The sequence below is a fragment of the Schistocerca cancellata genome, chromosome 2 (genome assembly GCF_023864275.1).
Source record: "Schistocerca cancellata isolate TAMUIC-IGC-003103 chromosome 2, iqSchCanc2.1, whole genome shotgun sequence".
NCBI classification, from domain to species: domain Eukaryota; kingdom Metazoa; phylum Arthropoda; class Insecta; order Orthoptera; family Acrididae; genus Schistocerca; species Schistocerca cancellata.
The window spans coordinates 975,697,150-975,711,421 of record NC_064627.1 but is presented as its reverse complement, the minus strand read 5'-3'; the positions used below and the strand labels follow the sequence as shown (position 1 = coordinate 975,711,421).

General features: G+C 44.5%; 1 protein-coding gene across 1 annotated transcript in view; it reads right to left on the bottom strand.

Moving 5' to 3' along the window:
* Positions 1 to 14,272, bottom strand: part of LOC126160280 (protein artichoke) — a 171,612-nt gene that overhangs the window by 79,843 nt on the left and 77,497 nt on the right. The window contains exon 6 of the mRNA XM_049916897.1: positions 4,626 to 4,844. Coding sequence (XP_049772854.1) covers positions 4,626 to 4,844 — 219 coding nt within the window. The remainder of the gene's footprint in view (positions 1 to 4,625; positions 4,845 to 14,272) is intronic.

Sequence of the window (14,272 nt, the reverse complement as noted above, 5' to 3'; positions counted from 1 at the left end):
CATTTGCGTCTGACTTCCGAAAACAGTTAGTGGGCACCCTGTAACAATGTGTGCCGTCCCGCACCGTTGAGCAGAGACTGGCAGCAGCCAGACTATGGAATAACTGCCCACGCGTAGGCTGCCGTCAACACCTCAACACAAACGGCTGCGTTTGGAGTGGTGCTGTGACAGAGAAGCATGAACTGCTTACGAATGGCGCCACACTGTTTTCAGCGATAAACCGTGGTTCTGCACTACCCTGGATGACTATCATTGCTGAGTATGACAGTGATCTGGGGAGAGGTCCCATTCTTCCATTGTTTTGGAGAGGCACAGCGGTGGTACTACTGACGTCATGGTGGGGGGTCAGATCACGACTGGTAGTGATCGAGGGAATTCTGACAGCACAATCGTATGTCATGGACATCGTGTGTCCTCATGTGTCACCTGTCATACGACGGTATCATGGTGCCATTTTTCAATAGAACAATGTTCGTCTCTACATGGACGTATCCCTATGAACTGTCCACGTGATGCTGAACTATTATTGATCCAGCAAGAGCCCCAGATTTGTCACCAACAGAACATCTGTGGGACCAACTTGGACATCAACTCAGTCCAAGTTCCATTACTCATGATACAGAAGAATAGTTAACAACATTCGTGGGCCAGCTTGCTTCAGGACAGGATATGGCGGTTTTATGGTACCCCTCCCAACCGAATCATTGCGTGTGTCCCAGCCAGATGTAGAACTACATCATAGTGATGAGTGGGCCAATATTTCCAAGATATTTGTAAATTTGACTCGCTTTTGTAATCACTGAAATGTCATCACATACCCTCTCAGCTTGCGAAGTTTCATTTCGTTTTTCTCTCCTTCTGAGCCCTTCACTATTTTTGTCAGGCAGTGTATAAGTCATTTGCTTTTTCATAGGGCAGGATATTTCACAGGTGCAGCTAAACTGGGAAGCTATACGAAGAATTAAATTGTATACGTAAAGTGTTCCTACAGGTTGACATACCTACATAATTTACGTTGAGTATTGTTATCAGGGGTATCCATCTGTTCAATGTAGGACTTCTGGAAGCGGTATATCGGTCTATTCATCTATTGTTTTCGAGACGTGAGGTATAAGTTAGCTCATTTATAATTGTTGAGAGTTGAGATATTGCATATTTAATATCGGAATGTGTTTTCGTCATCCTTGTTAATTTTGTAATAATACAGAGTTTAATGAAAGCGTAATTCTTCTATAATTTTATTTGAATACTGATTAATCGAAAGAACTAATTCGTTTTGTAAGATCAGATATTTATTCGGAATATTTGAAATTATTATACTGAGTTACACAATGTATTGTATAGATCAATTTGAAGTTTTATCTACTGTCTTTGCTTTCCTGCTAACTTTGGCAGACATCCACTGTAATGTAGTCAATTAGAAGTTATGGCAAATGAAATTTCTTGGAGAGAACTCATGGAGAGCGGACGTAATATGGAGATGATTAATTTTCGTAAATAAAAAATGAGTAATTTTTGAAAAATGTGTTTAAAAAAAGTTATGTTTTGAAATACCAGCGACCAATGAGTCAATCTTGAAAGTGGGTGTCAAGGATCTGAGAACGAATTATAATGGAAATTAAGCAATGAAATCATACTGTCTCACTGCAAAGGATAAGTAATTTTTTTTATTTGGGCTTAATTGCATCCATAATACACAATGTTTTTCGAAATCCTGCAGCTGTGACGATAATGATTTAAATAATAAAATACTCTTTTTCCACGTGCAGCACAACACATTTCAGGAATTTATTGTCAGTCTCAAGTTTTTGGGAATTCACAATAGTATTGTGTGAGTCGTCTGCATGTACGTAATTTTGCGTTTTTTCCCTACAATCGTCATAAAGTATAGTCAGTCCTTCATTGAACAGAAATTCTGACATCTACCATTCACACTTCTTGTTTAAGATAAATCTTTTACTGTGTTATGATTTAACGTAAACTAACAGTGTGAGTGATGTATTCCATATGTGTGAATTTGTGTGTAATGAAGGAGGCTCAAGAATATTAAAACACGGCTACAGACAGAAGGACGCACATCAACACACACACAAACTTCACATCCAATGCTAATGTAAGCTCCCACAGCACCTGAAAACGGGAATACATTTTCCAAAGTACGTACTACGCATCAGAAAATGCATCTGAAACATGAGGGGAGAGTTCTACTCCTGGAGGATAGCGTGCCTAGGAACACATGATGTTTCCTGGTCGGTGTTTCAATCTAGCGGCTGATTTTAGAAACCCATGGAGGAATGCGTGCTGGAAACCGCCGCAAGCAGTTTCCGGCATTCTGGATTGTTTTTAATTTTTTAATTTTATTTAAATTTTTTGTTTTGAGAGATGAGATGGTGTTTTGTGGAGCTTTTGTGGATTTTACGAAATCTACATATTTAAGTGCTTTGTAATGTATATTTAAGCTATTTGGATGATATTGATAGTTTTCCAGTTACAGCGTTCTTTGGTGAGTAACTGTACATTTTAAAAAATAGTTACATAACATGTGGACAGTTAGTCATGTTTTATCATTCAATCGTGCCCCATCTTATACCTTGAAATGCAGGGAAGTCTTCTACCATGGAATACGTAATGTTTGCATGCAAGCGGACTGAGTTTCTTTGATAACTTAAGATTTTCCCTGTGGTGAAAATCGCAGTTTATGTCAGCTGCCAATAGCTTCTGTTTCAAAATATTTTAACATGTGATTTCTTCTTGATAATACTTCTTCTTGACTTGATTTCACTGATTATTGACGTGTAAGAAGAGTAATAGTGTAACACATAGACCACTAAATACATGTTGACAAGAATTATGCCAATTGCAGCACTTTAATTTTAAATGGAATATTTGTTCCCGGGTACATGACCATGTTGTACCTTGGAAGAGTTTTACATTTGGAAGATCATTACTTTTCCAGAATAATTCCATAAAAAGACTACAGCACACATAACGTGAACGCTATCGTTTCAAGATGGAATACGAAAATTCAGGATAAGTCAAAAAGGACTTTACAACTTTGGAATGATATAGAAATTTATTTAGATAACTTACAGAACCGGGAAATATGTCATTTTGTAGCAAAGAACCTCAAGTTTGATTCACGTAATGCATGAGTACCCCATTCCGCCATCAGGAGCGCCAGCATAGTGCACATTTAAATGTATGCTGTCACTGGTATTGTGTATCTGGATATGCTTGAAAACTTTTTATTCCACAGATCGCTAAAGCAGACCGAGATGAGACGGTATACTACCATCAAGACGGTGCACCACCTCATTTCATCACGGAAGATGGAGGTTTCCTCGATAATCTTTCCAGGGCGGTGGTTTGGCCACAAAGGGCAAGTCGCATTGCCATCTCGCTCCGAGCACTTGACACCACTGTATTTTTTTTTTTTTTTTTTTTGTATTTCATTAAAGAACCTGTGTAAGTTCCTCCCCTACCAAACAATTTATCCGATCTGAAAAATCGAATCTGCGTTGCCATTGCAGAAGCTACGTCCGATTTTTTGCAATGATTGTGGTAAGAGACTGATTGCCAGTGAGTTCCCTGAATGAGATTTTCACTCTGCAGCGGAGTGTGCGCTGATATGAAACTTCTTGGCAGATTAAAACTGAGTGACGGACCGAGACTCGAACTCGGGACCTTTGACTTTCGAAGGCAAGTGCTCTACGAATTGAGCTACCCAAGCACGACTCACGCCCCGTGCTCACAGCTTTACTTCCGCCAGTACCTCGTCTCCTACCTTCCAAACTTTACAGAAGCTCCCTGCGAACCACGCAGGACTAGCACTCCTGAAAGAAAGGATATTGCGGAGACATGGCTTAGCCACTGTGTAGGGGATGTTTCCAGGATGAGATGTTGACTCTGCAGCGGAGTGTACACTGATATGAAACTTCCTGGCAGATTAAAACTGTGTGCCGGACCGAGACTCGAACTCGGGACCTTTGCCTTTGCCGGCAAGTACTCTACGAACTGAGCTACCCAAGCACGACTCGCGCCCCGCAGCTTTATTTCCGCCAGTACCTCGTCTCCTACCTGTGCTGTGAGGATAGACGAGGTACTGGCGGAAGTAAAGCTGTGAGGACGGGGCGCGAGTCGTGCTTGGGTAGCTCAGTTGGTAGAGCACTTGCCTGTGAAAGGCAAAGGTCCCAAGTTCGAGTCTCGGTCCGGCACACACTTTTAATCTGCCAGGAAGTTTCATGCTGGTGAGTTATGCGCCACTTCACAAATAGTAGTCACATCGAGCCAAAATGACACTTGACACTTATGTGAAACGTGAGGTTGTTTGCTACAAAATGACACATCTATCGATTCTGTAAGTTTTCTCAACAAATTTCTCTATCATTCCAAAGTTGTAAAGTCCTTTTTGACTTATCCTGTATACTACGTGGATGACTAGAGGCGAAAGTCTGAACAGTGTTCCAAAGTACGGCACTCTCCCTTACTTTATTATTTAAATCAAAATTTCTCTGTTGTAATTCCATTTTACTTAGTTAATATATTTTAGATAACATGCATGGATACAGTACACAGTTTGCTTACTTAGCCCCTGATGGCGAAACTTGGATGTAAGAGCTACTTACCTCGAAGAGCATGTTGAGGTTGCGGAAGGTGACCGGGTGGATGTGGACGAGCGCGTTGCCGGACAGGTTGACGCTCTCGAGCTGCGGGGTGTCCAGGAAGCACGTGGGGTCGACGTCGGCGATCATGTTACCGCTGACGTCGAGCCGCCGCAGCGCCGGCAGGTTGGCCAGCAGCCGCTCGTCCAGCCGCGGGAAGAAGTTGAAGGACAGGTCGAGGCCCTGCGGCACCACAAGTCACGTCAGATCTGAAAGCTGTCCCACACTCGCACGGGGCATTCGTGGCAACGCCAGACACTTGAAATACTGCGACCGTTTGCGTGGAGGTGGTGATGGGAGTGGGTGTGGAGGTTCAGGTAAACAAGTAGCTTCTGTCTTCCTAGATTTCCAGATGATTTCAGTGGGTGAGAGTTCTGGAGAATGTGGTGACCAGGGCAACAGTCTAGCACCCTCAGAGTCGAGTTAGGTGAGAGCATCCCGGGCAACATGTGGGCTTGTCATGCTATTGAAAGATAATGTGTGCAGCCTCTGGACTTCATGGCATTGAGAGTGGCTTTTCTGAACCCATCGCGTCTACACTACTGGAAAAAATATTAGTACACCTTTTTCGAGGTTTCCAATTCACTCAAGATTTATTGTCGCAACAGTGCTTATGGAGTACATGAAATCTTTACATTTGCAGATGAATAGCACAAGTGATTGTGAAGTGCCAGGTATCGACCAATGCTGAAACACCCATATTAGTACGTAGTGTAGCCCCCACAGGCAGCAGTACAGGCGCTGACTCTGCCATCTAGTCCATTGTACAGCTGGCGAATACTCTCCTGGGATACGTTACTCCACGCCTCCTTGACGAGGTCACGTAGTTCTGCAAGAGTCGTTGCTTGATGAGTCGCCTCAGTCACTTCAGGTACCATCATATCCCACACGTGCTAAATTTGAGAAACGTCCAGAGATCATGTTGGCCAGCGAAGTTGCTGCACGTCTTGAGCTCGTTGAGTTTCGTGGGCAGTGTGTGGACGATACTAAAATGTAGACTTTCACGGCCGGAAATACCATGTCCATTATAATTATCCGGGTTGTTACGCCGTGGTCGGTTGATGAATTCTGTGTCGATTCCCAACGTTTCGTCTCCTTGACGAGGTCACGTAGTTCTGCAAGAGTTGTTGCTTGATGAGTCGCCTCAGTCACTTCAGGTACCATCATATCCCAAACGTGCTAAATTTGAGAAACGTCCAGAGATCATGTTGGCCAGCGAAGTTGCTGCACGTCTTGAGCTCGTTGAGTTTCGTGGGCAGTGTGTGGACGATACTAAAATGTAGACTTTCACGGCCGGAAATATCTTGTCCATTATAATTATCCGGGTTGTTACGCCGTGGTCGGTTGATGAATTCTGTGTCGATTCCCAACGTTTCGTCTCCTTGACGAGGTCACGTAGTTCTGCAAGAGTTGTTGCTTGATGAGTCGCCTCAGTCACTTCAGGTACCATCATATCCCAAACGTGCTAAATTTGAGAAACGTCCAGAGATCATGTTGGCCAGCGAAGTTGCTGCACGTCTTGAGCTCGTTGAGTTTCGTGGGCAGTGTGTGGACGATACTAAAATGTAGACTTTCACGGCCGGAAATATCATGTCCATTATAATTATCCGGGCTGTTATGCCGTGGTCGGTTGATGAATTCTGTGTCGATTCCCAACGTTTCGTCTCCGACGAAATAAAACGTGCGTTGAGGCACCCACGCAGAAATCATAGTGACGTACAGGCTACTGCAAATCTAAGGTTTTCCTGCCGTTTGTTAAAAATGTAACGGAAAGAATAGGGAGGATCTTGACGAAGCGGAATATTATCGTAATTTACAAGCCCACCAGGAAGATACAGGAATACCTTAAGCCTGCCAAGGACGCTCGCAAACCACTGGAAAAAGCTGGAGTGTATAGGATCCCATGTAGCTGTGGTGATGTTTATGTGGGTACCCCCAAAAGAACTGTTTCTAAACGTTTGGAAGAGCATAAGGGAAATTGCAGAAGAGGAGAAACGGAACGATCAGCTGTTGCGGAGCATGCTTTCCAGCCAGGGAACCACAATATTCGTTTCGAGGAGACGCAAGTACTAGCTGCCACAAGCGGATATTACGAAAGGCTCTACAGGGAGGCAATCGAAATCGCTAAACACCCTAATAATTTCAACCGTAAGGAGGAGGGTGTGAAATTAAACGGCATATGGATGGCGGTGTTAAAGAAGATGTGTACCACCCGCCCACTACTGGGTGATGGCAACGGCGATCGACGGCGACGGACAGCGGCCAATTGCACTGACGTTTTCAAAACACGTGACGTCACGCCGCGGCGTGGGAGCGCGCGGACACAGAATTTAGCGGCAGTCAGTAGCGAGCCAGTGGGTGTGTTGGACCTTCCATTGAGCTACGGACCTCCTCGAAGATGTCTCCCGCAGTCGGAGACGAAACGTTGGGAATCGACACAGAATTCATCAGCCGACCACGGCATAACAGCCCGGATAATTATAATGGAACGTGTGTGGACGAGCATTATCCTGTTGTAACATTACCTTCCTGTTGCAGGAACGGCAAAAGGACGAGTCCAACAGCATTCTGCAGGTACCGAGTGCTGGTTAGCTTCCCCTCCAGAAACACCAAAGGTGAACGAGAGTTGTAGCTTGTCGCAGCCCACACCATAAGGTTTGGGGTGGAGCCAGGATGTCTTGTACGAATGCACTTTACGAGACAGCGCTCACCACGTCTAGGTCGCGTTCACAAACGACCATAACTTGCATGCAGGCAGAATCTGCTTTCATCGCTGAAGACCAAGGCACGCCATTCCGTCTTCCAAGTGATTCTCTGACAGCACCAACCCACCCGTGTGCGTCAGTGCTGTGGCGTGAGTGATAGACGAGCTAGAGGTATGCGTGATCTGCCGCTGCTGAGCCTTTGCAACACGACGATCTGCGCTGTGTGGACGTCCAGAACCTCGTCTACAGGTGTGAGAATGTTCACGTGACCGCTGATTTATCGTAAACCCACACACACTGATTTGTATTTAAATTCGTCCAGCTGCCATCACCCATCGCAAAACAATGAGTGTACTTAAAACACTTGTACACCGAGCTCATGTAGTGTCAGATGCAGATAGTTTGCCTGAAGAGCTTGCCCATCTGAAGAGGGTTTTCAAAGAGAATGGATATTCTACCCGGAAAATTAGCAAGGCACTTGCAATTAAGCCAAAGAAACAGGGAGTGGAGAAAGAAGAGAGCACGTCTACTAAATCTTTAGCTTTTCTTCCCTTTGCTGGCAATATTTCCTTCAAAATTGCAAGAATCCTCCACGGTTTCGAAGTGAAAGTAGTTTTACGTCCACCATCGAAGATTTCCGACCTGCTGGGATCAGTGAAAGACGATCTGGTATTGCGGATGGCGGGAATTTATAAAATACCTTGTCAGTGTGGCATGTCATATATAGGACAAACATTGCGAACAGTAGAAGAACGTTGCACCGAACATCAGCGCTGTACTCGCCTTTTGCAACCTAGCAAGTCTGCAATTGCTGAGCGCTGCATTTCCACTGGACACTCAATGGAGTATGACAAGACAACAATTTTGGCCACAGCAACATCCTTTTGGGACTCCGTCATAAAAGAATCAGTGGAAATTCGCATGACAGACAATCTTATCAACCGTGACAATGGCTACCAGTTTGATAATGCGTGGAACCCCATCATCTCTAAGATCTGCTCCAGACCAAGGCGTCAGAGTACTCCGATGGCCGCGGCAGTTGACAACGCCGAAGACAGCTGAGTTCTGCAGTTCCACCAGCGAGGTTGCTGCTGGCGGGCGGTGTGGTTCGTCTCTCCATATGATTTTGACGCGTGCGCGGAATACTAGCTTCACGCTATATATTACGGAACGGAGGGCGTCTTCGTCAGTCTTCGATGGCGCACCGGACGATGGCTGGCAGTTGTCCAGTCGAAATATCGTGGATGGAAGCTAACGACGACCGGCTGCAAGCCCGAAATCTTTTGATTAACCAGCATCGTCGCACAACTGACGCAGCACGTCCGAGCTGTGTCTCATTTCTCTGAAAGAACCATCTAGCCACTCGGAAGGCTACAAAAAAAAAAAAAAAAAAAAAAAACCCTTGAAACTTGCTCATTTGGCTGTAGGAAGCACGAGTGCGTCTCCATGTCGTGGCTGCCTGTTTGCTTCATACGTCTGCACCACACTGACCCTTATGGCTGTGAACATTCCCTACTAGAGAGTAGACACAGATGGCGCTCTGGAAACTATGCCACTACGCTGTACGTTGGCAGACGACGTTGAAATCATTATCACTAAATCTTCTATCCCCACAGGTACCGTATGCCGTCATCGGATCAAAATCGACATATTTCCATGTGTATTAATTTTTTTTTCTGCCAGTATATATTCACATGGTGGTTATGGGAACTCGAGCAACCCGAGCTGCATCTGCACAGAACGATTAACTGCGGTATCGATAGGCCAAGACCGTGCTGGTATCGAAATCTGACACGTGCTGGTAAACGCTTCTCCTTCTTACACAAAGCAGAATATGATCTTTTAAGAAACAACCAACATTCACATCCGATTTCTGGATGATAAACACGTAATCTTTCGTTCTATAGAGGATGTAGGTGGCATTACTCCTACTTAATATATGTGGCAGTGTTGAAGTGCTAATACGAGGTGCATCCAGAAATTTAGCTCTAACTCGAGAGTTAAACTGGCAATGAATAGAAGCTCCATCCGCCCCTGGTAGCTGAGTGGCCAGCGCGACGGAATATCATGCCTAACGGCCCGGATTCGATTCCCGGCTGGGTCGGTACTTTTGTCCGCTCGGGGACTGGGTGTTCTGTTGTCCTTATCATCATCATTTCATCGCCATCGACACGCAAGTCGCCCAGGTGGCGTCAACTCGTAAGACTTGCACCAGGCGAACGGTCTGCCCGCCCGGAGGCCCTAGCGACACGGCATTTCCATTCCCAATATAAACGCCTATTTTCGGATGAAATATTGTTAAGTTGCGGGAATAACTGCCTTGATTTCTGATTTTCACGACCATATCAGCTTCGAATCAATTGCACCAATACTGCTCGGACTAGAAAATCGGACTTCCTAAATGAAACAGTAGACAGGATCTGAATAATTACTACAATTAGTAACGATTTCAGTGAGCCAGCCGAAATGGTGGCTAAACAGACATCGTGCAAGCCGGTTATTCGCCTTCGCACAATCAGACTGACCTGCATTTCCACTGTAAAACCTGTCAATAACATAGCAACAGTAACAGTCGTACAAATGAAAATAACGTGACATAGGTTTTAAGCAAAAATGAATATTAGTCTCAGTTAGAGAAACGTACATTGATGCATGCGTCTTAACAGATTGCAAGTAGGAGGAGGAAAGGTTAAAAGGTAAGAACATGTGAAGTATGTCAGATGTTCAGACGTGTGTGAAATCGTATGGGACTTAACTGCTAAGGTCATCAGTCCCTAAGCTTACACACTACTTAAACTAAATTATCCTAAGGACGAACACACACACCCATGCCCGAGGGAGGACTCGAACCTCCCCCGGGACCAGCCGCACAGTCCATGACTGCAGCGCCTCAGACCGCTCGGCTAATCCCATGCGGCGAAGTATGTCAAACAGAAGACAGATATTATTTTGCAGCGATAACATTATCTAAACTGATTACTCCAAACTTTACGCATTATGACTGCACGTCTCATATACAAGCGTTTTTTCTTAATCATAAATAACACATTTATAGTCAGACTATTATATTTGCTCTAAAATAAAATAGTTTTATTAAAACAAGATAAAAGGAAGAAAATTACTAATATGTCGTTAGAAAGTAAGTTCGGATGACGGAGAAAATAAAAAAAAATCACTAAGTAAGATGCATTTATTGGAATATTTACGCATATTCAATAGGTACTTCTTAATATAGTCACCGCCATTGCTAAGGCATTTATCGTAACGGTGCACCATCGATTGTATTCCCATGTCGTAGGAGTCTGATGGCATTGTCCGGAGCCATAAGTCACTTCAGCGTCGTTGTGGAATCGTTTGGAAAACGCTTCATGAGACGGAAGAAATGAAAGTCTCTTGGGACGAGGTTGTGGCTGTTTGGTGGATGGTCAAAGATCTCCCGTCCAAACTGATTCAGCGCCTTGCGTGTGGCATTAGCTGTACGGGGTCTTGAATTATCATGCACAAGCGTAATGTCTCTTGTCAACATCACACGTCTCTTGTTCTGGATCGCCCTTCTCAGATTTTTCAGCATTTCCGTTATCCCCTCAAGATAAGGAAACTCGCACAGGACACCACGTTGATCCCGGAAGACAGTGCACATGATTTTTCTTTTTGATAGAGACTGTCTGCTTGAATTTTGTCTTCACAGGGAAACCACAATGTCGGCAATGCGTAGACTGTTGTTTTGTTTCTGGTGTGGCATACGACACCCATGTTTCGTCTAGAGTGACAACATGGCCGAGAAACTCGTCACCTATGTCTGCGTACCTCTGTAGGAATGTCAGTGGTGCGGCCAGACTTTTGGTTTTGTGTTCGTCGGTCAGTTGCCTTGCTACCCATCTCGTTTACAGTTACAAAAATCAAGTCACTGGGAGAACAGCGAGCGAGACATCTGGGGAAACGGACATAGAGTTCTGAAACTGTGAAGCACCGATTTGCTTGCCGCACACTTTCCATCAGTTCTGGTGGAACCAGGGGCGGTCGGCTGCTACGGCCCTCGTCGTGAATGTTGGTTCGTTCTTCAGCGAATTGCCTCACCATCGTCTGACGATACCGTCACTAATACTGTCGTGCCCACGCATGCGGCCCAATTGGCTATGGTTCTGTACTGGAGATTGATTCTGAGAGGGCAAGAATCGGATAACTGCATGAACCTCGCAGTCGGCGGGAGACAAAGCCATTTGGCCCTAGCACTGTGCGGTAACGACGGGGGTCACAAGACTGAAACTACACTGCATTATTCCCACCTAACTCCTCTCTAGTCCCGCGCATGCGCATTCCTATTCGACTATTCATTACATCGCTGAATGCGATCGGATCGTACTTTCTGCATTCACCTCGTGATTTGTATCTCCGAAGATGTAGTACGCTTTATGCCAATTTGTTGTTTGTTGCACGCTGCCTTCATGATGTAGCAATTTCAGTAGCTAGCAGAGTACATAAACGATTTATCAATAGCACTATACGATTTTTCGCTCACGTTACTGTTGTTGCATGGATTGCTGGATGGTCGAATTGAAATGCAGAAAAACTTGGACAAAAGCTTTACTGGTGCAATGAAATGCGGCTCTCTTTAAATGTGGATAAATGGAGAAAGTACACGATTGTAACATTAGTGATGAGCAACTTGAGCGTTTCGCATGGTATAAGTATTCAGCGGTAATACTAAAAAGCGATATGAGATACGATGAACAAATCGAGTGAAAAACTTTGATTTTTGGAACGGTTCTGGGAAAATGCAATGTATCAGTAAAGGAAATCGTATACAAGACGTTACGGCGACCAGTTACAGAAGACGATATAGATCTTGCTAAATTTTGTTGGATACATTTAAGGAATCTGTATTCGAAGAAGACTGCGCAACTGTTATGCTGCCATTGTCATACGAATACATCTAGCGTAGTGGTCTTAGGAATGAGAAAAGAGAGATTAGGACACGCAGAGAGGAGTACAGTCATTTTCCCTTCTCTTACTACGTGAGTTGAATAGGACAGAAAAACGATAATATTGTTATAGTGCACCCTCGCCGTGCATTGTACACAGCGACGTACGGAGTAAATAAGGAGGTGTAGATTTAGATGTAGATGCAGCATCTATCCAAGCTGTGTATAACATTTCTTACGTGTAACTCCATCATGTATATGAATGTAAGAAGTAGATGAGGAGTATAGTGTTATGTCTTTGTTTTTATGAATGCGCGTCAAATAAAAGGATGACTGCCGAGTTCAATTTCCTCATGTTATGGTTGGATCACGAACACGAGGATCATAGGTTTTCAGTTACTAAGATATTCAGAAGATCTTTAAGTTTTAAAGCAGAACTCTGATGCACATTTTTCAGTTATTATCTGTACCGTACACTATCAACCTGCTCAGCCGAGAAGGATAGATTCTGCTAACGGTAACATCTACAGAGTATTTGAATTGCCAGTTTTCATGCTTTCCACAATCAAATACACTTTAAAAACAACAGCAACAGTCGTAAATACACTGAGCTGACAAAAGTCATGGGATACCTTCTAAAATCGAGTCGGGCCTCCTTGTGGCCTTCGTAGTGCAACAACTCGACTTGGGATGGATTCAACAAGTCGTTGGCAGTTCCCTCCGCAAATAATGACCCATTCTGCCTCAATAGCCACCCAGAACTGCGAAAGAATTGCCGCTACAGGATTTTTTTACACAAACTGACCTTTCGATTATGTCTCGTAAATATTCGATACGATTCATGTCTGCCGATCTGGGCGTCCAAAGAATTCGCTCGAATTGTCCAGAATGTTCTTCAAACCAATTACGAACAATTGTGGCCCGGTGACATGGTACATGGTCACTCATAAAAATTCCATCGTTGCTTGGTAACTTGAACTCCATGAATCGTTGCAGATGGTCTCCAAGTAGCCGAACGTAATCATTTCCAGACAATGATGGGCTTAGTTGGACCAGAGGATCCAGTTCATTCCATGTAAACGCAGCACATACCATTATGGAACCACCACCAGTTTGCGCAGTGCCTTGAAACACATTGGGTAGTGAATGAGCGAGCGCTCTGGACAAGGAAGACACTATTGGCCACAACATCAACCGGCAAATTACAACTGGAGCCAAGGCAAACTTTTAACTTCTGTGTGTAAGTTAATTCACACTAAGCTCCTATCTCCTTTCGTATAGTAGGCATAGTCTTGTGAAATCGGATGCTTCTTCCTGAAAGATCCTTTATAATAACTGTACGGGGCCATGGATTCGATTTCAGGTACTGCCAGAGATTTTTCCTTGGCGATGGGGAATGAAACAGAATATGCCACTTGAGGAGCTGTCTGAATACGTAGCAGCACCAGGTCTGCCAACCGACAATGGCCGGGAGAGCGGTTTCTGAACCCACACGCTCCATAGCGCATCTTGATTATGCCATTGGCTGAAGGATGACACGGCGGTCGATCGGGATAGAATGGCCTGTCTGTGGTCAGAACAGTGATGCTTATAAGTGTATGGGAAGAAAAACTGTCCTCATAAAACCGGAATTAATACCAACAACCACAACTATCAAACAGGAACAAACACAGTTGACAAAACGAAACACATCGCATTAATATCAGCCTACTTCTAACCGAACAAAACGGGCATTGATATAACAGATGAAACAGGCGATCTGATCACTCGGAGTAAACATGATAAACCATTACTTATTGCACGGAGACTTAAACTGCACTGAGCGAGGTGGCGCAGTGGTTAGCACACAGGACTCGCATTCGGGAGGACGACGGTTCAATCCCGCGTCCGGCCATCCTGATTTAGGTTTCCCGTGATTTCCCTAAATCGCTCCAGGCAAATGCCGGTGTGGTTCCTTTGAAAGGGCACGGCCGACTTCCTTCCC